Consider the following 27,255-nt stretch of genomic DNA (forward strand, 5'->3'; position numbering starts at 1 on the left):
TGTGCAATTGATAAGGCGCGTTGATTAGGCATTTTATGGGCGTATAAATCACATTGAAAATATAAATAAGCTAGCTCTTTCCCAAGCAGGGAAACCGGTGAAAGTGGTGGGCGACTTTCCCTCGCAGCGCTCTCTCTTCTACACAGAATCTCTCTCTCTCTTGGGAGAGAGTGTGTATAACAGTTAGCCGAGTGCAAACGAGGCACGAGGACGCTGCCGAGAGAGGAGGCCGAACGCCGCCTGGTTTTCACTTGGCGGAGGCGTCTGCCTGCCTGGAAATCCGTCGAGCGTTGCGGGCGCAGCAGTTGAAAAGCGTACGCCGTGAGCGACAGACACGCCGCAGTCGATCCGTTCGAGTCCGTTCCGCTCCGTTTTTGACGCTCCGAACCGGACGGATCCGTAACCCCGCCCGTGGGGATCCGTAACTCCGCCGGAATTAAAGCTGCTTAGAGCCAAAGAGCTAGAGAGCCTGACCGACCAGGTGGTCAACTAATCCGTAGTTAACTCAACTAACCCGCAGTTAGCTGCTTGGAGCCTGGGTTTCCCTCTTTCTGTGCGTGTGTGTCTGTGTCTGTGTACAGTGGCAAGTGGCAAGTGGCAAGTGGCAAGTGGCAAGAGTTGAGGGGGCAGCAGTACGTGTCACCATCAGAGTTTTCCGAGCGCGCCGGGTAACGCGAGACGGGATATTCGGAAAACAACCTGAAATCCATTTGCCGCAATTTGAGAAACCAGCGACAACAACATGTGTAAACGCTAACGAGCGCGAAAACGCGAACATTTTGATTGATTTTTGATTGACATGCCACTCAGCGCATGCCACCCACCTCGCAAAGTGACAAGGGTAGAATAACAGTGGGGGCTGCGATAAAATTAAAACAAACAAGAAAGCACAAACTTGAGGAGCACTCGCTGCAACATGTATTCACTAAAAAGTCAAACAAAATATTGAAACGTTGTAAGCGATTTCGGGTCTAAAAAATAATTGCCTCAAGGGCTGTCGGCGAAAGTGCCAACGCAAACAGCAAAAAAGTATATGTATGCCACAAACAAAATGCAATCAAATCAAGGCCCATAAAAACCGAACAAGGAAAATCCAGTTGGACAAAAAATCAAACAAAGTAATAATAAAAATCCACAGCATCAGGCGGCTAATCAACTACAATATACATATAAAAAAAACGCTGAGTTTGGCAACTGTTTTTCTGGCTTCTCGGTTGGATTCCTACTTCCTACTTCCTTGCTGTGTCAGTGTAGTGGTGTCTTTTATTTGTATGTATATATGTTCCATGTATGTTTGTGCCCGGCTATGAAAAAAGGATAAAATATGCCCACATTGATTTCCTCCTGCGACAACAGCAACAACAACACCACCATCATCATTATCGGCTAAACAACAAAGGCAACATCCGTAATACGAATCAAGGCGAAAAAGTTGCAGGATTCGACGAGGGCAAAGTTTTTTGGACATTTTCGGTATGTTGTTTCTAATTTCTGCACTGTTTTAGTTATTCCGCTTGTTGTACATAAAACTCAGCAATATTGCTGTCAATGTTCTGACAGTTTGAACTTTTTATATGCACGAAACCCACCTCATCTTATGCCGCATTACGATTTTCGGGTCGAAGGGGCCAAGTTCGATATTTATTATTCGCAAAGTTGCTTGTATAATTCGGTTAAATGCGTGTATATAAACGAAAGTGCTCGATTTAAAAGAGCTGCCCACGAAAAGTTGGGCATTGTGAGGATTGGTTTTTTTTGGGGGAATTGGTAATGAAGTTCCTACAACTTTGGACAGCATCTCAAAATAATTGAATGGCCAGTACTTGATTGCAGATACAACCCTTTTTGGGAGGCATTCTTCGGCTCTGGTCATTAATTTGTTCCACATTCAATTAAGCTCGTGTAAATTACGGCTGTCAAATGGCTTACGAACCTGAAGCAGCCCCTTTGATAAGGTCATTTAATTACCAAACACACAAAGTGCCTTGAAGTAAAACTTGCTGATATTTAAAATGTTTGTGCTGTGGCTTTGGTAAATTTCGAAAAAGGAAAAGGTGCAAGAACCACAACAAAGGACCTCCTCAAACCTCATTTGAAACATCTCCTTTTGCTCGATATGGGGTTCTTTTTTGGGAAATCAGGGGGTTAAACTGCAGGTATTTGGAAGTCGTGTGTTTGCCTCGAAATAAAATGGAATCGAGGAAATGCCGAAGGCAATGCCTTTTCAACGCTGACGGCGTGCAAATGAGAAAATTCATTATTTAACATTAATTAGGGCTTATTATGCACATTATCAACACAGTGGAGCCAACACGCACACACGTATGCTAACCGCATTAAATGTCAGTCAAAGACTCGACTAAGTAAACACAAGCGAGTGCTAACTTCACTGTGTGTGTGTGTGTGCTTGTGATTCTGTGGACAACTATCAACCACACCAACCCACACACACACACACAGTCGCACAGACATACGGCACGCAGCACCGGTGAAAGTTTACTCTCCACAGAGCCCCCCACCAAAACCCCCAAAAGGAAAGGAAAGTCAGGTTCATAATTCAACGCCCATCAGAGGAGAGCGGAGAGGGAGGCGCGGTGGGGGTGGCCAGCAAGGAGCAAACAGGAAGCGAAGCGGTAACGAAAAAAGCAGGCAACTTCTGGAAGATGTCTCGGTTTCAGCTAGACTAAATGCTACCCAGCTATTCGAGTTTTCTTAACCATAATAAGCCTGAGAGTTTGAGGGAAAATGTATTGGAAATAACATAAAAAAGTAACATTTCCAATTAATCTATTCAAAATTGTATTATTTTATTTCATATTAACAATACTAGATTTTTAAAATTCAGAATTTATGAAGTGCGCTCAAGTTTTCCTGCATCTATAACCTCTACTGTACACCTGATTTCCAGGCCCAATATGCCCAGCCCAAAAGCCTTCACCATCCGCTGGGTGGGGAAGGCGTGTAAATTATTCAGTAAATTGTTAAGTAAATAACACGGAGGGCGCACGTTAAAAAGCAACCGAAAGACAACAATAACAGCAGCCAGAACAACAGAACAACGGGCACAGACATCAACACCAACCTCCTCGTGTCTAGCGCCGCAGAGGAAACTTACCTCTCATGCATGGATATGGCGGTGATGATAATGTTGGTGATTCCGGGTCTGAGGATAATGATGATGATGATGTTCGGCAACTGAAGCCAAGGCGAATGATGACACGCCGAACAGTTCACGGCTCAGCGGAGTTGCCGGCAGCAAATGTACAATAAAATAAACACCAAATGTGGAAAGCTGGCCCCGGGCCTTTCGAACGAAACGGAACGAAAACAAAGCCGGAAACGGAAGCAGCTATGAGAGTTCAGGGGGCTGGAACGACTCTGGAACGCACTCCGAACCGAACCGAGTAAACAATGGCGAGAAATTTGTTGGCCCTGGAGCAGGAGCAGGAGCAGGAACCAATGCAGGAAAGTCGAGTGTAGACAAAGGCCCCATCGACTCACATCGACTCACTTCGGTGTCCAGTCCAGCCACAAATCGGCGATGATTGTGGAGGATTCAGAGGCAGTGGCAGAGAGGCTACAAGTAGCAAACAAATTGCACAAGCAGATGAATAATTTCGCTTGGGGAATTACAAATTCAACCCCTTCCGACTGACTTGGGAAATACATTTAGAAAAATTGCACATTGGTATGTGTGGCCAGGCTCAGTGGAACATTGAAACATTGAAACATTGAGCTGAGAAGTACCATAATCCATTTAGGGGTTTTCAGAATTGCGATTCGTGGCTTTGTTAACACTAAGAAGTAATAATCACCCTTTTGGGTGTTTCTATGCGTTCTTGCAAGCAGTTTTTTTATAGCAATTACATATGTTTTGTATAAAATTTGGACAACAAGTAGTTAATTAAATATATTCTTGACTCTTTCAAAGGCTTTTGAAAAGAAGTCAAATCTGACCCAGGAGCGTTGACCATCCCGTAGCAAAGTGTTGCTCTCGTTCCAAATTTCTAGTTGGCCATCTCGCTGAAAATCGAAACTGCTTTGCAAATAATGTAAAGCATTTTCAGGCGTCTGGGTTGATCGTGAGGTTCTTTGCTTCCTGACGCGATTGGCAGCTGGAGCTCTTGACTTGGTTTTCTTAACATTGGTTTTCTCTTGGCTCGGTTTGCTGACTACCCGATAGAGATCCTTTTCGGCAGGAGTCATTTTGCGCCACAGGGATTTCTTTTCTACGGACATCAGACCAAGATTTGCTTGACGGATTTTGCGCAGAAAGTTTTTGTAAGCCGAAGCACTATTAGTTAGACGCATCGACACCATTGGAGGCACCTCCTTTTTGGCCGCATTTTTAATTGATTTTCTGGGACTCACCACACCTCGTGGTCTTGGAGTTAATCGCTTTGTTGACTTACGTAGCTTTGGAGACAATCTCTTGACCTTGCTGGCTTTGTTAAATCCATTTTGATTATTTTTTGTAGTTTCATAAATCGGGGGCAGTGCAACCGCATTTAAAATTTCATCACGATTCTGCACTTGATTACACAACTTTAGAACGTAGTTTTCTGGACTGAATTCTGCTTTTTGTTTGGGTGTCATTTTATCCCATTTGGCGATGGCCTCTTGAACACTTTCTCGGGGATCGGAACCATGAGTCATGCAGAAATCCTGGAGAAAGTTCACAAACGGCTGATTCCTCACCGACACTGAAGCAATGGACATATCACTAATTTCAGAAATAGCTTCTATGGATGTCTGTTTATTTTTGATCGGACCAAACATCCCACGTGCGTTGCTATTATTTGCCAGATTACCAATTTTCGGTGTGGAATGCAGCTGGGAATCCGGTTCCGCAGTGGAAATCGATGAATTTGAATACCGCATTTTTCTGGGTTTTTCAATAACTCGAATATTTGGATTATTTTGAGAATCCAATAACAGCTGTTTAGTGCCTTGAATGATTATTTTCGAAAGCGTACTCGTCTTTTTTATTTCGGCTGGAGTTTCTTGAACTGCTTTTGATCTTTTCCGTAGACTCCGTTTTGAAACGGGCGGCATTTTGAGGTTCGCTGATTGTAAATATGTTCTTTATAGTTTGAAAAATTTAATATATTTAAGATAAAAGTCGAAAAAGAATAGTACGTATACATATGCTTATCTATGCATTTAGTTCGTAAAGTCCTTTGTAAATTATAGCGGTGGAGTGGTTTACTTTCGTTCCAACAATTGTTCTTAAAAAGTACAAATTTCGAAAAATTATTTATTATTTACGTGGGTCTACAAAGTGTGTGTGTGTTGTTTTCTATTCAGATAGAATACTGGAGAAAAGTAAAAGCAGGGGTAACTGTGATCCCAGCCTGCTTTTCACACTTTTTAAACCAAATAAAAATATATATTTTTGTGGTAAGTTTGCTGCAATAAATATTGAAGATTTATCTGCCGCCCACCGTCGCACCAATGGAAGCACACAGACAGAGGCTGTTGGGTCCATTCTGCACCCGCAGAGCTCCTCCAGATCTGGGCCAAAATCTGGGCCGCAGAGTGCTCAGTCGCAAATGACATGCAAAATAAGCAGCACCAGAACCAGTGGAACCATTGAAACCATTGGAGCCATGAGTAGAAGCAGAGGCAGGCGGGCCACTTACTGAGCACCAGACATCCAACAGATAGGGTTTATTAGGGCACCGAGACGGCATCCGTAATTTATGCGGGTTTCGAGTAAAAATGTTTGCATAAACTTTATGCAAAAATATGCTCTGGCCAACGCATGCTGGGTTTCCATGGGTTGAGTTGAGTTGCGATGGCTGGCTGGGTAAGTTGTTGGCTAGATGGGTGGCAAGGTCTCTTGGCAGCAAACTCTTGGCCCAGGCACATTAACAGAAATTGATTTTCGATTTTTCCCCCTCCACTCGCTCGTAGATTCTGCTCGGAAACAAAGTATGGAAAATGCTTTCTAGCTGAATTAGAAAATAAAGCAATTTGTTTTGCGCATTTTGTGTCGTTTTGGTTATCCTGCAAAAAGTTTGATTAGTTTGTTTTGCATTTGTTTTGGGCGTTGGGAGCGGATAATGTTATTAATGTTTCCTATAGAGTGCCCTGGAAGTTGATCGAACTCTGAGCACTGACCAAAAAAAAAAAGGTTTGGCTACACATTTGCCGAAAGTTTGGGTAAGGGTTTTTAAAAAAAGTTTGCCATAGTGTGTTTGCGGATTTTCCATGAGAGTTGTTTTTCGTTACACACTTTCAGGCACCGGTTGCAGTAAGCCTTTTCAGTAGGAACTTGTTGGTAAAAGCCAGGTTAGCTGGCTTCTACCTTATGACACTTAGCAGTACTGCACTTTGACCTCGCGTGGGTTGCTGAGAGTTCAAATGGAAGGGATTAAAGTGTAATATTGTACGAAAGCAGACCCGCAACCTTTGAACTTGGTTAAAATAAATTAAATCTCCATGGCGAATTGTCGGCTGTACCAGCAGATTAAAAATAGTGCTGGAATATTGCCAAGCACCCTTATTCTATTCAAACCAGTTATCCAAAATAAATAGAAGGGTCGATCTAACCCTTAAAAGACATAATATATTATTTCAACAATGGCATCAACCTACTTGCTATTTAATAAATCTAAACTCTTTCTAACAGATTTTTGTATTTAGACCGAGTGTGACTTCCCAAGGTTTTGGGAAAACTGAGGATAACTTGTACAATAATTTAAGTTAAATTAGTGCGTACTTTTACTTATACAGGCAAACAATGATGTAAATGTAAAAAATACATTTCTTTTATTTTGTTATAAAAAAACATTGATTGCTTGGTCTCCAAAAGAAGTGCTTCAAAGCAACTTGGCAAGGTGCTAATTTGGTTTTTCACATCTGAAGATCAAAGAAGGCCTTCAAGCTTTGCCCACTTATAAGCTTCTCGATTTGCAGGCCCCCCACAGCCTTGACCACATTTCCTGGCCAAACTGACCGTGACCAGAAACAAATTGGCGTGCAAAGTGCTCGACAAATCAATTGCAATTACCAGGCAGTCTGGCATCGGGGAAATGGGGCCAAGTTGAGATGGCTGGGGGGCGGCTGTTTGGGCCACATGTAAAGCATTAAATAATTTCGTTGGGCGCCTGTTATGCGCCGCAATGAGCCACGGGCTCAATCAGAAAGTTAGTCAAAGAAATTGCAAACGAAAACTCCAATGAGATATTCTTTACTTCTGGACTTTATTTCTGGATTTGCCTTTTCCGCAGTCGAATAGCGACAGCAACAACAGGAAGGCGAAAAGTTGAGGGAAAATCAGGCAACAATAACGACGGCAAGGGCTTACTCCATTTTTCCGCGGAGAGCGAAAGCAATTTCCGTTCGTTAAACCTACATTTCGAAATTAAATTTTTTACACTTGAGAAGCTCGCAGCTTCAAATATTTTCATTTTGCCTCAGACGCGGCGCAATTATGGGCCGCCAGTGGGGGTGAGTGGTGGTGAGTGGGTGTGCAAGGACCTGGCAACCCTGGCCGACTCGAACAGGAGCAAGGCAACCCCCGAACCCGGGCTAAGAACCATTTCTGGAAAACTCCCCCGCCAGCCGGAACAAGTGAGTTGTAATGCTGTGTAAGGTTGTGACGCCTTTAAAACTTTTGCCCCGAGTCAAGGGATGATGGAGCTAAATTACCGACTACCCTATACCTATTGAGAATTATTCAAGAAATGTTAATTTGCCAAAATAATACTCATTGAAGTTCCTTTCTTATTTAAACAGAAATAGTATTAATATACGAATAGACATAATGCGCTTTATTTCTCCATATTACTGCGGTTTGGTTGGTACAGAGTAGTGTTGCCTTCAACGCGCATACCCGAAAAAGCCGCTCTTTAGGTACTAAAAATAACCATCAGCAATGTTCAGAAAAGCTGAAAAATATACACGAAAATATTGCTCAAACAAATGCCAAGTCTGCCTACGCGCCCCCGACCTTTGACCCCCAACACCCGCCCACTCATTACGTCTTTGGGCGCAAGGAGCGCGGAATGAAAAAATTTAGACTTTGTTTGCTGTGGTTACCCCTCGTGGTCTGCGGGGGGGAAGGTTCGATGGGGGATGCGGCGGGGATGGGCAAACAAAAAATGCTGCCGAGTATTAAATATCTATTGAAAATGATTGTGGAGTGCGGAGTGCCTGAGTTGGGGCCTCGAACTCAAGGAGATGAAAATATTATGCTTGCTTTTCATTATGTTTTCCATCGCTGGCTCAACAACTTTCGGTGCCAGCTTAATTGAGGCATTATTTGTGTCATCGATTTTGGTTCAGCGTGGCCTAAAATATGCTCTCGGTATCTGATCACAGCGACCAAGCCGACCGATCCCATCTAATTTATATTATCTGTTTAATTTATATGGCACACGAAATTGCAAATCAACAACCCTTCCATCGCTCTCGTTAGGCCAAAAAAAAAGGCAAAGTGCTGGCCGAAAATTGGTAAAAAGAAAAAGGACCCAAGGACCGCCAATAAAATCTGTTTTATTTGCATGCCCCTGGCGAGGACATGGACGTGGCTCCATTTTTGCTTACCCAAAAGGGTAAGGCCTCTGGCTAATAAACGGGCAATCAGAATTCGAATAAAATGGATGCAGTGTGGGCGGCGGCGAGGAAACGGAATTAAAATGAAAGTTTACTGCTTTTTTTTATTGGATTGCAGTACGAGTTTGTTGTTTGCAGCAAACAAAGCATTAGACTTTCAGAGCGCAGCAGGAAGTTCAAGTTGTAGTTATGAACTTGCCAAAGAGGTCAAAGGTCCCGGGCCAAGCCCCTGTTCCTGCTGGAATGCATCAAGAAAAGTTGCGCGACGCGTCTGGCATTCTACGGCGCCATTAAATAGAATATTTAATTTTATTGTCGCCAAGCCCCCACCCACAGCCCGATGGCATTGTCCTTTGTCACCAAAGATACATCGCACACACCCACAAAAGGGTCCAGTTGCTTTCGCAAAATGAAGCGCCTCGCATTTTTCGAGGCTTAGCTACAAATTTAAATTCCGAGCATGCTGCTCCGTAGGCTCCAAAGGCATCCAGCATCCAACATTCAGTATCCAGCAGCCAACACATATTTACATATTCTCCTTGCCCGTTTCACTTCCACTTTTCAAATTTTTCACCCAAAGCCATTTTATATTAAAAAAAACGGGCGCAACAAAACAAAATGGAACGAAAAGTTTTATACATTTCTAATATGAAACCCTTTTGCGTTGTTTTTTCAGGTTGCCTTTGGAGCACTAAGCCGCGGATGATTAAAACGATAAAAAGGTGGGTTCCACAAAATTCCAGACAGCTTTAAAATAATATTTTCCTGGATTCTTTAAGATTGATTATGCATACTTACTAGGTCCAAGTACTTTGCTAAAATATTGCCGAATACATGTTTGACCTTTAAATATTCAAGGTTAAAGTAAGACTTAAAAAATATTATTATTAATTTTATTATTTCTCATTATTATAATTATTTATTATTTTTTCTCACACTTTTTGTGCCAAATTAAATAATATATATAAATCAAAAGCAACGATAGTGGCTTCGAAGTATGTTTTTAATTTGGTGATATATTTGTTTTTCTTTGTGCGTTTTGCCACCGCGCTGTCATGTGCTGGCCCATTATTTATTTATGATCATATGTATTTATTTATAAATGCTATGTGTACATATGGGCGATTCATCAAAAACGCATGCAATATTTCATTGGGTTTTAAAAACAATATTTATACGCTTGCGGGCCAAAAGTAAAACCGAGAGTTTTTGCCTGTTCGTTGAATCTGCTACTTTTTTGAATCTGTTACTTCTTTTTTTCTCGGTATTTGGGGCTTTATTAACTGAACGACATACAAATCGACGGCAGTCGTCATGTAAAAGTAACACAGACAAACGGCATTCGCAATAAAAACGAAATTGATTTATGAGAAGACTCGAAATGTTACCATTTTAAGGCCAGTTATTTGTGGATATTTGTATTTATTAAAACAGTTTTTGTTAACACTCTTGACCAGTGCTGATATATCGCTGGTTCTCCAAGTCCAGGTCCAGTTCTAGATACCAGATCCTTCTTTGATTTCTATAGATGCACTACATGCAACACGGGTCCTTTGTGATAAGACATCGGGGATAAAAAACGCAATCGGGGAGTCGACTTTCAGCTGTGTGCTGACCCAGTCCAGCAAGTATCAAAATTATGGTACAAAATAATGGAACTCGTTTGAAAGATGGCATTTTGTGGACTGACAGACATGAAAAGAATCTACTAGTATACAAATACTTTCCTTTTTAATAAGAATAATTACCATTAACATGCTTTAATTACTGCAAGCATTCACGTAACGTTTTATAATTCAATACGCTTTGGCGATTTAAGACAGCTGGAAATTGTAAACTTTTTTTTTTGTTTTCTATGAATAATAGCATTAAGTGCATACTGGTCTTAAGTTTTAAATAATAACTTAAAGGGGTTTGCTCCCAAATATTTGCACAAGTACTCAACCAGCTAGTCTTGCAGCTCATTATTACCCCATACACTCAATTCTCGCCAGTTGTCTCCAAGTTATCTCATTAGATGTACTTGAGGCTGGCGAGGTGGAAAATGCGCAGGAGAATGGCAACATTTTAATTTCTTTTTAATGCGGTACGAACTCATGGTCTTAGCTTCTCGCTTGGGGTAGGCCAAAAAAATTAATTATCGTTGGCAAACACGCTCGGCGCTGAAAGGGGGATGGAAAAGTGGGCGTGAGCTGGGCGGAGAAATCATTGCAAGTGAATCGTAAGCCGCGGAGGCTTCGCGTTTTTCATTACATGAGCGTTGTTAAGCTAAAAATAAATTGCTTATTAAAAAGCCTTGCCGGCACATGTATATCCATGTATAGCCAGGTGGGTGGTGTTTTTGGGGATGGTGGTGCGACGGTGCGGCGGTGCGGTGGTGCAGAGAATGGAGCCACTCATTTACACTCGAGGGGACACGAAAGCGAGATGTGGAGGAGCTGTTAGCAGTGACAATGCGGAATAGAGCGATGGAGGCAGACATCCAACTGGGTGTGAATGACAAAGTCGCCAGGAATCCAGCTCACTCCCACTCCCACTCTGCCGCCTTTCTCCATTTCTCCCTCATTCTCCCTGGCTTTCTACGCTAAGCGCGAGGAAGTCCTTGAAGCAATCGACTTAGTGCCTGGCTGTGGCGTTTGTACATATTTAGTTTGCATTTACATGGCGCACAACAAGGACATTGGCATACAACAGCACTGACAGAAAATGATGCCACGCAGCAGTTAATTTGCTTTTCATGATATTTTTCATGCAGTACCACATGGTATAGAGTAACGCGATTAACATTCGAGTATCGAAGCACTTTTTGGAATATTACATCCGTTTTTTCTTAGTGCCTGAGACTCCAGCTAGCACATTTAATTTTCTACACATTGCACCATGTCCTGATAGATTAACTGGATATTGGAATGCCACTCCAGCCACTCCAGCCATGTACATATGTGCTTTGCTCGAAATGAGCGCTTTATAAATATGTCCTTGTCAGCGTCCGAGGTGGGGACCATTTGCCACTCCCACGTTATCTTCATCTGCGCCAGGACCCGGACAGCAGGCCTGATTGGATAGACCAGAGTTCGAAAGTCAAGGTATCCTTCCAGTCCGGTGCGGTTGTGTGCGTATCCTGTATCCTGTATCCTGTATCCTGCACGCTTCAATGAATTTTTGTCAACGTGATTCGCATTAGAATGTGTATTCAAATGAGCACATAATTTGTTTGTTTGCTTCCCAGCTACCTCAGCTACCGAGTCTGCGAGCATTAAGATATGTCTGCATGTGGGATTGGGATTGGGATTGGATTTCCTGGAAACGAGGTGATCGACCTGGCCATGCCAACTAGTGGATAATCCGATAATAGCAAAGGATAAAAGGTGGAAAATTCCAATTCACGGCAAGCAAATTTCAAGGAAACAACCCAATGATAGAAATGTGTGTGTTTATAAAATTCGTTTATTCCATAACACCCTCTCATTGGCAATGGGTATCACTTTCCGGCATAAATATCGAGGCGTGCGGAGCCGGGTATTTGGCATTTTATGAGTGCAATTATGTGTGGCAGGGTGTGCGTGTGTGAAATAGAGACTCTCTGGGGCCAGGAAGTGGGTGTGGGACATCGACGGCGTTTATAAATTTCGAACAAATTACAAATAAATTGGAGTTGTCGTGGCAGCGCCATTGTCAACCTCAAAAGCAATCGCTGCCAAGAGAGGCCCCACTAGTAATTTAAAATATGCAAATTTCCCAGTGCTCTGTGTACACCAACCCTCTGAGCCCAGACACACCCACCACTTGGTGGAGTATTTATTGCGATTCGCATTGTCGTCGCCGAAATCCCTTTTAAAGACAATTTTCATTGGGGTTTCCCCAGCCTTCCACCCGCACAGCCCCTTAACCCAGCACTCCGCCAAACCGAAAAACCATAACATTTAATTTACTTAAGTTCACTAAGCCGCTTTGGGGCCAATCACTTTGACGAATATTGTGTCTGTTCCACATTTTAATTAAATGTATAAACCCATGTGCAACTCGTATGCTACATGCGAATATCTGAGCGGTCGTGGCTTTCGTATTGTCATTTCGTCCTGGTTTTGTTGGTGTCTTATGTTTGATTGATGGGCGTAGCTTTGTGCAACTTTTTGTGGCCGGCGAGTCAACGCGAATTGATTTAATGCGCAATGCATTTGTGGACTCTCGTTTTGATGGACAATTGGCGGACGCATTGGTTCCGTTGATTGCATATGGCCATAAATATAAATTCTTTAAACCGTGTATGATGGAGTTGCAGCTCGGCGGGCGAAATATACATTCCGCCGAGCGAAGTAATTCATTGTGCTGATGAATGGCTGGCAATAAATAAGTTAAAATTGTTTATTGAAATACGGGATGTATGGAAAATAAATATTGCAAATCCCCCTACTCATTTGTTTATTATTATTATTTTTTTTAAATATTCTTTGAGTTTTTCCTCTCTTTTTTAAATCGAGTTCAGTGTACTGGAAATATTTCCAACGCTGCAATTGTTTTGCTTTCCCTTTCCAATCTCAAATTCAAAGCAAGCCGCAAAAAATGCAACAAATAAAAAGGCAAATGCTTGATGTTCTTTTCAAATGAAAATCACAGAAACTGGGGCGAAATAGAAACTACACAAAAACTCCACTTCGGCAGCATTTTTGTGGAGGTTGAGCTATTTCGATATTGTTGCCTTTGAAACCGCGCAAAACTAATGCTTTGACTTTCAGTTAAAGAAGGACAAACTATGCCATTGTTGTGGCAAAAAATTGGGTAATGTTTAGTTATTACTTTTATTCTTGGGCCAGCTCTATTTTCGCGCATTGGCTGTTTGTGTAAAACAATAATAATAAATTGTGCGGCAATTCGGGAAACGGGCATTTGTCGCTTTGACTTTCCACTGTTGCCAAGCCACGCCCACTTGTCCCGAAAAGCCCCCAGTATCATGCCTTGTAAACTTTCACTATTTGTGTTTGTGTTCTTCGGGACCGGAAAGTTGTGCGTCTCTTTTGCATCGAATTTATTTGTTTGTTTTTGCGCCAAGGGGATTTGGGCAAATTATTTAAGCCTATTGAACCTGCCGGTTGCCTGGCTGTGGTAATTGCGTAACCAAATAATTGTTGGCTTCTTGATTTCCAGCCTAACTACTTAACCCTGGCTTTATTAAATTTACAATGGTACAACTCGTCGTATACTCGATGCCCAGCGTTTGGAATGGGTGTGCCAGTGAAGCCGTGTTATTAAAAATGTTCCTACGAAAATCGGCGCTTAAGTTCAGTTTGTGCTTGTCTTTTCGCCTTTCAAACCGAATTCCTTCCTTGCCACCCTGCCTTTCTTGGCCTTCGGGCCCCTGCGTTGATAGACTTTTCCGACGATTGAGATTGAGGCGAACCAAGCGATGTGGAGAGCCCAAAGGCATAAGGAAACTGGCGCCATTTTGTATTCCGCACACAGACACATACACACCAAGCACATATATATGCCATATATCCCGATTTCAGTAGTGTGGGTGTGTGTGCCAAAGTGACGATAAAACATTTGCCTCGATTGCTTAAGTATGCCATATCAGGAAAGAGCTGCCAAAGCTCTGGAAATGAGGGGATTGGGCTGAGGAGCTGGAACTGGAGCCGGAGCTGGAGGAGAAGCTGGGGGAGAAGCTGGAGGACTGGAGGAGGAGCTGATGAGCAGCTTGTTCCTGCACCCCAGCGAGTTGGGTATTATGATACCATTACGTAATTCTATGAGCGAGCATGGAATCGTAGATGCCATTAGAAAAATGGTGCAAACTCAATTATTGATGTGCCTCGTTGGCAAATCATATGCGAGCTTGCGTCTCGGTTTCCAAGTGCCAAAAAGGGTTTTTTGTTGCGCAGCTATCAAGTGGTGCGAGCACTCAAATATCCATTTTCAATGTAGTTTCATTGATTTTCTGCCCGAATTTTTTCTTGGTGTCTTCGTGAGCTGTCGCCAAAAATATGCAATCAGGTACACTTTAACAAAACTGGCTTCTCTTAATATTAGTAATGATCAAAGACGTTCATAGGTTTTATGATATTATGATATTTATGATATATCAGAGAAATTAAGTAAAATATTCTTTCACATAAGATATATTATACAAAAGAATATATATATAATTATATTCTTCTTAAATATGCGCAAGACGCTTGTGGTCGGAATTTGGTATATTATTACCATTTATAACCCTTCTAAGAAGATTTCGCTGGAACATTTATAGTTTTTCCAAGTGCTCTTCACTCACACTGAAAGTTAACGACCAAACGTTAGTTGGGTGTCGAAAAGCGAAGGAATCTGCTCGGTGCTCTGTTAATTTAAGTAAAAAGCATTTTCCCTGATGTGTTTATTTGCCACGCCTACCCAAGGACCTTCCCCCGGCAACGCCTCCCTCGCACATATACACACACACACACACACACACACAGAGTCATGCTGAGCGTTATCCTGGTGCTCCAATATTACTGATAATTTAGTTGGTCTCTTGTCTTGGCAGCGTACATTTATTGTTTGCCATGTAGCAATGGCTTTATAGAGAGCAGCTAAGCGAGTGTCCTTGTATGGGTTAGTCCAGCATCTGTGTGTGTGTGAGCACATCCTTGTGGATGTGTTAGTTCATTTTTGGCCTTTTGCCAGGCCCGACACATTGGCGTCCTTTTATGCGAAAATGAGTTGAGGCAATGTGTTGGGTTTGCTATTTTTCGCATGTCTTTTTTCGTTTTTCTCATATCATTATGAAACGCTTGAATGGGTTTTTATGTGCACTTGTGTAGTTGTGTGCGTGTGCCTGTCTACATATGTATTGTCTGAGTCTGAGAGAAAGTGTACATAATGGGGCTAATATATTTGGCTATTGATTTAGAGCGGCGATAAGGTAAATATTTAATAGATTTTATCGGAAATTTAATGCTGCACAGGCGGATGTGGTGAGGAACAACATTCCCCAATTCAGAAATTCCACTGCTTCTTATCGTTTATCAAGAATCCCCTAATTTAAGTTTGCAGAATAGAAATATATATAATACATTTTCAAGTTTAATTTACCCTTTAGCGAATTATTTTTATTACTAGCTAAGCTGTATCGGAATGTATTTTAATTTAGTCCTGTCGCGTCCATGTAAAACAACGTTTTTTTGACGTTTTTGGGTGTATTCCAATTTGGCTTAATTCCAAAAACTCACAGACATCGCCCAAAATGTCACACACTTTCAGTGCACACACGAATGTATCTGTATCTATGCTCGGGTTTGTAGAGCAATTATGCAAATGTCCCGGGCAGACATGCTAATACATTTTTCGGTAAATAAAACATTTTCGCGGCAGCATTTAATGCCGCCAAATAAAAACAGCAGCAGCGGCAAACACACGCCCAAACATAAGAACATAAATAAATACGGGAAAAGTGCACAAACATTTTTCGGTCAACATAAATTATGCCAAAGCATGAGCCGGCAACAACAATCGGCAGACAACCAAAACCGGCAGAAACAGCAACAGCAACAGCAACAGAGCCGCAACATCATTGTTGTTGACCTACAAAACGGCAGCGGGCGAATTACCATTTTGCCGACCAAGTTTTACCGCGCAAGTCTGCGCAAATTGTGGCCAATTAATTAGCTGCAGTCGGCGGCCAGTCGCTTCGCAATCTGCGTCCTGCAATTTAAGTTTTGGGCGACACTTTAAGCATTCAAAATGTAAAGGATGTCGAGCAGTCATAGTCACCTGTAAACAAATTAAATAGCAACGCATAATACCAATAATTCTGCGCATCCGCAATTGTTATTATATGGATTATGGCATTAGTGCGTTGTGTAATTGGGGATGAAAAATCAAGCAAATATTTATGGCAGTTTAAGTTTGCTCAGAATTATCAAGAGCCTTGTCGCCATTCCCACTTGAGCAACTCTAATCCGACTAATCTGACTAATCCGCCAGATGCCATCCGACGCACCAACCTTTTCAACCAAACAAATACTGTGGCTTGCTGTCTTATTGCCACGAAAGACATTTAGTGCCCGGGCATCATTAGAATACCTGCCTTGTTAATAAGATTATGCTGACGCATGCGGGGAAAGTCAGGTGAAAATGGTTGGAAAGTGCGAGTATGTATGTAGATGGCATACGGCACAGCTGGCAAGCTGTGTTTGCACCACCGCAAAAGCCAGGGAGCCAAAGAACACACCTCCGCACCCAATTCCTACCCGGGGTTACCTGACATTTAATCAAGGCACAGCGCAAAGGTAAACAAACGGAAATAAGCGAAACTTCCTGTTGCTGTCACCGGGTTTTGTTGCTGCCACTGCCACTGCCACTGCCGCTGCCTGTTTGCTGCCTTTCTGCGCATACGAAACGGAAATACAATCAAAATTGTGTAATGTTTGCTTGCCACCAACACAGGCAGCACAGGGAGCATCAGCTGGCAGCAGGAAATGGTGAATGGTTTGAGGTTCCAGGGGGGTTTTGGGGCCTCTTCTTGGGGGCATCCCACCAAAACACGTGCCAGATTGTGGTGCGGGTTTTTAGTTTTTTTCTTTCTGCAACCCAAAAGCCCCTCGAAATGGGTTGATTTTAAGGCTTTGATGGCTGGCTTTGAGGTTTTGCTGAGTGCTGACAGATGGGATCGGTGGATATATTTGCAAAGTGCTAATGAATTTTGGCTGCCATCGAGTGATTAGCTTTATGCCAATTAAATATTTAATGCTTCCATTTATTTGCCATGTTAATGCGCGCATTCGATATGCAAAGGCAGAACCGCCAACAAGAAACTCACATTTCGACTTATTGCCCCACTTGTAAATGCAAATGGGTTTTTCCCCAGGAAAAGCCTGGCGGGCGGAGTGGAAATGGAAGAGGAGGAGCTGCCAAGAAAGCGTGAAACATTCGACGAGTGTCGGTCGTAATTGATGTTTTGACAAGTCAATCGTCAGCTAATTGAAGCCTCATATGAGGCATGTATGAGTTAGAGCTCGGAAATCATGGAATCGAATCAAAGTTGTCAAGTGCTGACTGGCGTTGATATGGAAAGCTAATTAATTATTTAGAGCACAGGAAGGAAACTCCAATTTTATAACATATTGACGGTAAATCGGGTTCCTCAAAAATACGTGAAATCTGTAACACTAGGATATTTTTTATACCATACTCACAAAAAATCATTTGCTATTAGTGAATCCTCAGTCGAAACCATTCACACCTAATCCTCGAATTCCACGCCTTTGATTCATGGAATATCCTGCGACACAGTCGGCAAACAAACCCTTTCATAGCGATGGCAACGCCCATTTTATTTGCTACAAAACAATTTCCAAAGTCATATTTTATGCCATCAAAGGCATTTGTCATTTATGCACAAAATGTGTGGCAATTTGGGCAAACAGTTGCCAAAACAGAACTATGTAGTTTGGAGCGAGTATCTGACGAGTGAACACGATGTGGGTGCTGTTTGTCGTAAAAATGTAGGCAGAAAGGGTGAAAATGTAATGGAGAGTACGGATACAAGCTGAGGAATGGGGCCAACAATTTAGCAAACTTGTGCTATTTGTCTCGCTGCGCAAAAATGAAATAAATACAAAAATATGTATAGAACGAGCATAGAAAGAAAATGGTTACGCAAAAAAGTTGACAGCACGAGCAATTTGAGTTCGGCTCTGGCCTGACTGACAAATTTTTTCTCTTGCTCGTGGCTAATAGTAAAAAATATGCGCGTTGGAGTTTCTGTGTGACAGCTTTCGAGATTGCCACGAAATTGTAAGCTTGGCCAGAAATATGTACATGTTTCCATAGGGACATGTGCAGCCAGTTCAAAAAAAAGGAAATGGATTGAAGGGCAAACTGGCAAGCCAGCTATTTCAGTGCCAATGCCTGCCATGGCCTAGATAAGCTTTGTGGTCTTCAGATATTTCAGTGATTTCATTTAATTAGCCTGAGATAGGAACTTTTGCATTATTTTTCTTAAGAAACACTGCCTTGTAATATTTACAGATTTTTAAATTATTTTGTAGAGTATATCAACAGTAGACTCCTGATTTTTAGTGCTGTCTTTAGACACATATCCCTGGCTTTGAAGACTCGTCAAGGAAGTACACTTTCTAAATGTTGTTTTTCCACAATTTCATGTCGCTGGAGAAATGCCAAGCCACACACATACATACACTCAGAGAAAGCCTCTCCCACGCACAGGCACACAGCCGTGCACTTTGCGTTTATTGTAAGGCAATAAATTCGCTGGATAATAATTTCAGTCTGGCGTCATAGCAATGATAAACTGTAGATGATATATTATTGCGTTTTTAGTAGAATAAATAGCGACAAGTCCTCTGCCGTTTGCGTCCTTGGTGGCAAAGTTGCTAGCAGAGTTGGTGGCAGAGTTGGTGGCAGGTTTTTGGCGGCGGGACGCGCTGTTTACCACAAAATACAGACCAGAACTCGGTCTAAGTCTTAGAGCATATAAATCTCATCGGCGGACCATCCGCCGCCCACTCCAATATAGCCACTCCAATACAGCCCATGATCCAGCATAGAGCCCGTTCACATGCAAAGTGTTGTCTCGTGTTTGCAGTCTTGTAGCGCCCCCGTTTTAAAATGCCCCGTTTTTATGAGTTAGTGTGACGAGTGGCCATAAATTTGATGGCTAAGAACTGAGTGGCAGCGCATATATATATGTATATTTACGCCGGCAATCCGGCTGAAATTTACAAGTATTTTGGGCGCTTATAAATTGGGTGGATGAAAGGTTGCGGTTGCAGGAAAACCCAGAGATCGCAGAGCAAGGATTACGCAAGATATAAATCATGAAAGAAATCCGGCACAGAGGATATTTTCCGAGAACATTTAAAGCAGAGAACGAAAAGGATTGCCAATCGTGAAGTGGATTGGAGAGGACTGGAGTGGAGTGGAGTGGATGAACTAAAACAAACAGTTGGATACCCATCAGAAAACAATTTATATATGTATATTAAAAAAGCAAGCCAACGCAAGCAATCGAAAGACGCGTCAGGCTGGCAACGAAATTTGCCGACTGTCATTGCCAGACTTGCCAAGGAAAACCAAAATTAAATGAATTTTTTTCCGTATAGTGAATATGTACATAAAACGGAAGTAAAAGAGTTGATGGCAAAATGTTGGTGTTGGGGGTATGCTACAAGGTGCTCGACATGGGGCGATCGATATTCGCAGGGGATGCAGGCCAGACAAATATTTGCCATCATCTGGAAGGGTTCCGAGTGCCTTTGTCGGCTGTTTGATGGCTGATGTCCCAGCATAATGTGATTGACTTTAAGAATCGCCAAAAACTTCGCCATTCTCTCTGTATGCCCGCAACGTAGAAAATTAAAACGAACCGGCCCCAAAACCACGGTAAATAAGCTTCGCCTTTGGGTCACCTTTTTCCATCCAGCTTTTCCATCGGCGGTCAATGGAGCGTTGTGCCGACTTCTTCGTCTGTCGTAACGTGAAATGAAAGCACGTAGCATTTTCATTTCGGTCAGTGTGCGGAATGCCAATTACAAGATGTGGCGCCCACTTGCCGAAAAAAAGAAGCACTGACCTGAGAGAAATGGTGAGCCCTATGTACAAAAGAAGAACTCAAAAAAGAGAGAAATACAAAACGTTCTGGAATTTGTTAATGTTGCATAAATGTTTTATAGAAAAATGTAGTTCTCTTTAACGAGTATTATATTTATATGAATATATAACTAATAATATAATTTATTGAAAAATTCAATAGGTTATTTGTTTTATTTGTAATGTTATTTTTTAAATTGTACATTTGCATTTACAATTTGCAGTGCATTTTGCATAAACAAAATGCCAGCTCAACTCATTGAAATGAGACGCGCATTGTCGAAGCTCTAGAGCCTCATAACTGATAGATGTCTCTTGGGTCGAATTTGTAAAAATTCTTAACTCAGCCCAGTTGTGATGCTGTAAAAAACTCAGAAGTGTTTATGTATGCCAAGTATATCTATGTGGATAGTAATCTCATACCTAAACAGTGACACAGTGGCAAAACAAATTTAAAAACTTTAATTACTTATATAAATTACTTATATAATTTATTACAATTATAACAAATTAATTTGTAACTTTATATTCTTTTAAATCTATCATTCATATATATTTTTCCCATTTCACGAAAACACAAAGAAGCCAGAGCCACAGAATTTAAAAGTGTTTTATTATTAGGGTTTGCAATTGGAATTCTTATTTTAAAAGTTATGCGTGTGGAATTTGAAATATCTTATAGAGCATACCTTTTTCCCGGCTTTTCCAACGCGCCTCTTTATCCGCTCTCAGTTTTCCGTGTTTGTGTGTGTGGGAAATTTATTATATTCATACGCGTGTCTGTGCTCGTTTTCGGTCTTCTTGTGTTTCGCACTTTGCTTGTTTGCTAATGGCCTGCGCCCGAAAAGTATGCCACAAGGATTTGTCGCACGGCAGACGTGGCGGCTACTTGATATGCACACCTGGCAACGACGCCCCAAAACGCTCGCTGGCAACTTTAAAGCCCAGCATGCCCCAACGCAGCTAACTAGCCAATGTGGAAAGAAAAGAACGCAGAAGAGACAAGGAAAGAGTTCTCCTAACAACCGTATAGAACGGAAAATACTTGTCCTTTTAAAAATCAATAGATATATTTCTAATAATGGTGCCCCGCCATCTCGAGAATACGCTCTGTTCATTAACTTGAAAAATGCCCGAATAAGAGTGCTTCCTTACGTTGCCAGTTAAGCTCAAATTAGATAATGATTTCATCAAAGAGATCTTGTGCCCAGGATGCAGTTATACCTCTTCTCCACTCGAGAGTAGCGAAACCAACTATATATTACAATGTCAGCGCACTTAACATGGTTTATCCTCGTGTCCCTGCCGTTGTTCGTGCCTCTATCTTTTTCACCTCCCCCATATCTGTCTCTATCTCCTTCTCCTCCAACATATCTGTCTCTATCTCCTTCTCCTCCCCCATATCTGTCTCTATCTCTTTCTCCTCCAACATATCTGTCTCTATCTCTATGCCCTGGCTTATCATCCTCCCACGCTGCCATTATGCACACGTCGCGCATAACCATAACGATTATGTTAATGCTCTGCAGGGTGGTGCAAGTGGGCGTGAGTGGGTGGATGGGCGGGTGGTTGGTTGGTTAGGTGGGTGGGTGGTTAATACACCTTGCTGCAGGCTTGTTCTTGCGCTGGTTGCCAGTTCGTCAGTCGCCTTGGCTTATTTCTGCTTTATTTACATGCTCTAAGTAGTTGTAATGGGCTCTACACAGTCGCGACAAAGTGTTGGCAATAAAGCCAGATCTTGTCCTTGCTTTTAAGCCACGGAGTGGCCATAGAATCCATGAATGACTCCGGCTAGTTTTTCCACTTTCCCATGGAGCACGGCTCGTGATGGGATTTCACTAACGAGTATGTGTGTGTGGATAATGAGAGGCGCAGTGAATTACACGAGACATTCAATGGGCAAAAGGATTTTCTGGGGGTCGTGCCCGAAAATTGTGAATTTGGAGTGCCACTTCCATGCGACGAAACGTCATGATGGGGCATTACGACGCAGGGATCCGAAAAACTCAATTGCGCATGCAACGGCCGCTGGGAAAGCGTAAAACTTTCAATTTGCGTTAATGGCATTAAATAAAGTCACTTGCACGCACCCACACGAACATAATCTCGGCAACGGAACAGGAAACGGAAACCAACACCCAAACCGAAACCGAAACAGAAACCGTGCCCATACCACATTCACTGGCCGGCTAGCCACTTAAAAAAGGTTGCCAAAGCCGCTCAAATGGGCTCGTGTGCTGGGTGTAAGTGCAGTTCGGTCTGATGCTTTCTTTTGCTTCGGAAATCGCATTAAAAATCATTGGCGAGCCATTTGCAAGGTGGCCAAAGCACGACATGATCCCGACCAAAAAAAAAATAAATAAAAAGTCGACAAATAAAAAATGGCATGCGTGGCAGCAACAAGGGTTTCGTTTACGTTCAAGCAGCGCAAAGCAGCTAAAAGCAGGTGAAATCTGGCCAAAAACAACCGAACCGTCGAAGGGAGCTCACCAATCAGGCAGCAAAACAACACGAAATGTCTGAGCGGAGGTTGTAGAATGTTGTACTTTAGATAAAGTTACCACTGCTTTGTGTTTGTGCTTGATGTTTTTTAGACTTTGTTACACACATTCGACATGCAATGCACGTAATGCCACAGAAACACATGCACACACATACAAACTAACAAACACCTGGCAAAAGTTTTCCTTGAGAGACTTTTATCCCACTTTGCTTGTTGTTGTGATATTTTCTTTCCTCAGTTTGTACTCTTGCTGCGAGTGTGATAAGTTTTTCTAAAAACTTTGCCACGCCCGAAAGCAGTAATACGTATCCAAAGTATACGAGTGTGCATGCATATAAATTTTTTCTTTAATCATCATTAAACTTTTTAAATACGTGTCCGCTCCCAAAAGTTAAAGATAGCTGTGAAGTTTTTGTTGCAACAAAATTTAATTTAAATATGCCAAAACTTCGGGTGTACCAGTATTCTTGTATGCATCTTTCTAAAGTTTTTATTACCCAAAGATTTCACGGATAAAGCTTAGGTAGGGTATTTCGAGTTTGCATTGGCCTGCCTAGTTTCTTTTTTTTCACTCAGCCTGATTTCTTGGTCTCTATTGTTGGGTTTATAAAAGAGAAAAATTGACGGAGTGAGTAGAGTGGGACAACTCAACCATTTGCCAGGACAAGCCTCAGCTGTTCCCCCGTCACGCATCCGCCCCGTGGGCCGGTGTCAAAAGAGTGTGGCTCACTTTTCGGGGCAAGGCCGAGCGTTGAACATGATTTGTATTTTACTTGCATACCGTTGAGTAAATCACATGCACAAACACAGGCACTGGCACAAACACAGACACTTCAGAGGCCCAGAAACTTGGGCATTTACCGAAAACAAACAACAAACAACAAACAAACAGCTAACAGCTAACGGCAAACAACAAACGCTGGCGTAACAAATTCGAATCTCTCTCTAAGGGAACCTCACTTCACTTCGATATCTGCCCTCGACTCACTGCAGTAATAATAATAAAGGGAATTGTTATTGTTTTCTATTAATTTACTTTTCTTGCTGCCTGTTATTGTTCTTTCCCACTGTTCTGTTCTGCTCTGTTCTGTTCTGTAGTTGCCACTGCCACACGTGTGGGTGCGGGTGTGTTACTCGGTGTTTTGTGTGTGTAACATTTTTGTGCTGTTGTCTGCATTTGATTTGATTTGTTTGGACTTGATTTTATCTGTTGAAAAATTGCTCAACCACGAGATCTGTGCTCAGGGTCTCTGCTGGAAATTGTCTGTCAGGTCGGCAGTGAAGTGAGTAAATTGATATAAATAGATTTGAATTTGTATGTGCAATGTTGTTTGCAACTGAAGGGCGGAGAAAGTGGCTGGAGATATCAATAAAGCTGTGTTTTTCAACATCCTAAGGCTCTAAAGCAGTCTCTTTAGATTTTCATGCTTAAGAATGTTGAATCGTTTGATGAGTATATATGTTCATAACTTTAAAAGCATGTCTTGCATCACTTTACTAGTAATCTGAATAAGCTTCATAAATTCCAAAAATCCCATAAATGAAAAATGTAATGTTCAGGCTATGGGGCAAGCACAAATATCATTGCTTAAGTGCATTTGCAACAAAGAAAAATACTTGGCATAAATTCGTTTTTGCACAGTGCGGGCCTATTGCAATAATAATAAAAGCAAAATACTCGACTACGGCCATGCAGAGCAATTTCGAAATATTTCTCATAAAATGCCGCGCTTACATAAATATTTAAACTAAAGCAGAGCCACGAAAGGCATTTCCTTATCTGCACTTAGGACTCGTCTAGAAATGGGAAATAAAAGCCCTATGCCAGCTGGCGGCGTTCTGTTTTCCCGGCCAGAGGAATTGGAACTCGACGAAGGAGCAACGTCTTCGAATTCCCTCCTCCCGGCCAGCATCCTCTATCCTCCATCCTCCATCTTCATCTTCCTTCGACATCGATCCTTGGGCGCCACGCTGACTAAGTGAGTGAGTGATGAATAAGTCCTGTGTGTGCGTGGCTCTGAATGCGAGTTCTGGGATCTGGGCCAAGCCAACTGTCCTTGGGCCAGAAAAGCGCTTTTCAATAGAAAACTCGAACTGGCAACACGTTACAGATTGCTCAAGAAAACTACATTGCGTGAAATGTTGAACTGGGCTGAAAGTTTGATGAGCAAGAACTGAGAGACTTTATATTTTCGCAAAATAAACTTTTTATTTTAGATTAAAAGTATTAAAAAGAGAATAAATATGAACGACATAATTGAAAGAAATTAATTTATATATGTATAATTTTATGCTAATTAAGTATATACAATTTATTCAGTCAGATATATTTATTATCATGTATTTTTGTTATCTTTTGCTGAAATGAATTTTTCACAGCTGTTTAAAAAATTCAACGATTTTCTGCTCTACCGAATTTTCATTCACAGCATTTGCAGAGCTGTCTGTCAATTGGAATTTGTTGTTCACCGAGTTGCCTTCAATTTGTTGCACGCACTTTCGACGCCTTTCCGTTGCAAGTTGCCTTTGTTTTCGCAGCAAAGGGGCAGAAGAGGGGTGAGGGTGGTGGGGGGGTGAGCATCCTTCGCAGAACAGGACACAAAACTGATATAAGCCGAGTGTCTATCTCGCATCTTGTTGCTGTCATTCCAGGCTAATGTCTTCGCTCCATTTTCCCTTTTTGTGTTCAATGTCTATCGTCATTCCCATTTGGTTTTCCGCTCGTCCTTGTCCCTTTTCCCTTTATTTTTCCCAACCAGCCATTGCAGGGTGCTGGGCTGCTGTGAGTTGGTTGTGAGTTGTTGTTGTTTCTGCTTTCTGCTGACACAGTTGGTAGTTTTTTCTCTGCGTCCTTGATACACATCATTCAAGCCTGCTTAACGTGTCCCATCATATTAACTTGGCCAAGATGCCAGCGAATGTTGTTTTTCCGCCAAGAGCTGGCATTTATGCTAAAAGGAAAAAACTGCTTGTCAGTGCGGGTGGATTGAAGAAGGCGGTCTCTTAAATTAATTATTTTATTAAAAGGAACTTTTTCTTTTCTACTTTCAGGCTGGACATCTGTTAGGAACCCTCTTGAACGGTATGTAAACGAATTGACCTTAATTGCGATATGTACTCTATTTAAATATGGTAAGATAACCGAACTTAGGACACCATCCTTTGCAAATCGAATTAGAAAATCCGTGCAGCATATGAGCTACTGTGAGTGTCTGGTAGATTTTCGGCTTAGCAGAGTGAGCAGTGAATTTTCTAGGAAATGGCCAAATGCCTCGCAGCGGACTTGACTCCATTAAAAAGAGCTCCATGGGTGGACTGGCTTGGCACCCGGCAAAGTTAAGCAGCTTATGACCCAAACTGATCAATAATAAACGACTTTGGTTGGGAGCCTCAACTCATTATGGATGCCCTGGTGGCTGGGGACTGGGGATGTTCACTTGGAAATTTATAATCCGCCGAGCTAACTGCAATTAAAGGGACTTAATTGTTTATTAATGCGCACTTCCCAGCAGCAGCGTGAAAAAATAAATTAATTAGTTGCTATTTTAAATATGGCGCAGACAATTTAAAATGCCACGCCAGTAAAAATACTCATACCACTTCCATTTGCCACGAAGGGCCGACTCCTTTGATTTATGCTGCCTGCACTTGTTCGAGGGGCTGCATCTGAATTTGATTCTGTTTCTGGCTCTGTATCTGAATCTCTATCTGTTCCTGCATCTGTATCTGGGTGTGGAAATGGAAATTAAAATGGGGGAGCCAATTTAATTGCTCGCTGGATTTTCACACTAAGTCCGTGCTTCCTGCAAATAGCACCAAAATAGCCCCTTGAGTTGGGGAACATCACGAACGAGAACACAAGAAGTGGGGCTTGCTCGGTGGTGAGGGCGGGGGCGGTGGCGAGGGGGAGACGGGGGCGTGGAGCGTTGGGGCATGTCGTGTGATGATTAATGAGACAATTTTTATGACATCGCACAGTGGGAGAGCGCATGTAATAGTCTGCCCACATAAATATCCGAAATGTCGAAACACTAAGTGGAAATGGGCAAAGATATTAAACTGATTACTTTACTACTGCTCTATGGCAAAAGAAAAGCGCTTTAAAAACTTAAGGTATTTCTTCACGCTTTCAAGCAACTATATAGTTATGAACAGCACTCTGGTTTTTATTAAAATTTTTTTGGAAAAGAATTAAAAAAATATTTATATCTTTATTATTGCTCATAAAACTGCTCTGACATTGTTTGCGGCTATCCATGCACAATATTTAGGTTTACTTAAAAGGTAAATAATAGGAACAAATAAGTCAAAAATCTGAAAATAAATTTGATTAGTCGCAATATTTAATAATCTGAAGTTATATAAAGTATAAATTCAACTTAATCCCGCTTAGAGTTAAGTATTAATAAGGAAACGGGCTGAACCACCTAGTTAGAAAAGTAATCAATTCGGCTGTCACGCAAATGCCAATCCCTTACCACTGTGCATTTACTACAAACTCTGATCCAGAGGGCACGAAGACTTGTCGCTGGCACATGAATAACATGAATTGCGTTATGAAAAATGTACAACAGCAGTTCGAGGAGATGGATGTATAGCTGGCTATG

General features: G+C 41.9%; 3 protein-coding genes across 3 annotated transcripts in view; 1 reads left to right on the forward strand and 2 right to left on the reverse strand.

Annotated features, from left to right (window-relative positions):
- The first annotated feature begins 295 nt into the window (after positions 1-295).
- Positions 296-27,255, forward strand: part of LOC6527285 — a 45,795-nt gene continuing 18,835 nt past the window's right edge. Inside the window, exons 1-3 of the mRNA XM_002088343.4 lie at positions 296-1,473; positions 9,239-9,284; positions 25,700-25,730. The gene's annotated coding sequence lies outside the window, so the exon portion shown is untranslated. The remainder of the gene's footprint in view (positions 1,474-9,238; positions 9,285-25,699; positions 25,731-27,255) is intronic.
- On the reverse strand, positions 3,818-5,304 carry LOC6527282. The gene has a single exon (XM_002088340.3). The coding sequence runs from the start codon at positions 5,053-5,055 to the stop codon at positions 3,901-3,903; it is 1,155 nt and encodes a 384-aa protein (XP_002088376.1). The 5' UTR covers positions 5,056-5,304; the 3' UTR covers positions 3,818-3,900.
- On the reverse strand, positions 9,926-10,264 carry LOC6527283 (accessory gland peptide Acp33A). Its single transcript, XM_002088341.3, has one exon. The coding sequence runs from the start codon at positions 10,237-10,239 to the stop codon at positions 10,096-10,098; it is 144 nt and encodes a 47-aa protein (XP_002088377.1). The 5' UTR covers positions 10,240-10,264; the 3' UTR covers positions 9,926-10,095.

This window comes from Drosophila yakuba, chromosome 2L, assembly GCF_016746365.2.
Source record: "Drosophila yakuba strain Tai18E2 chromosome 2L, Prin_Dyak_Tai18E2_2.1, whole genome shotgun sequence".
Classification (NCBI taxonomy): Eukaryota; Metazoa; Arthropoda; class Insecta; order Diptera; family Drosophilidae; genus Drosophila; species Drosophila yakuba.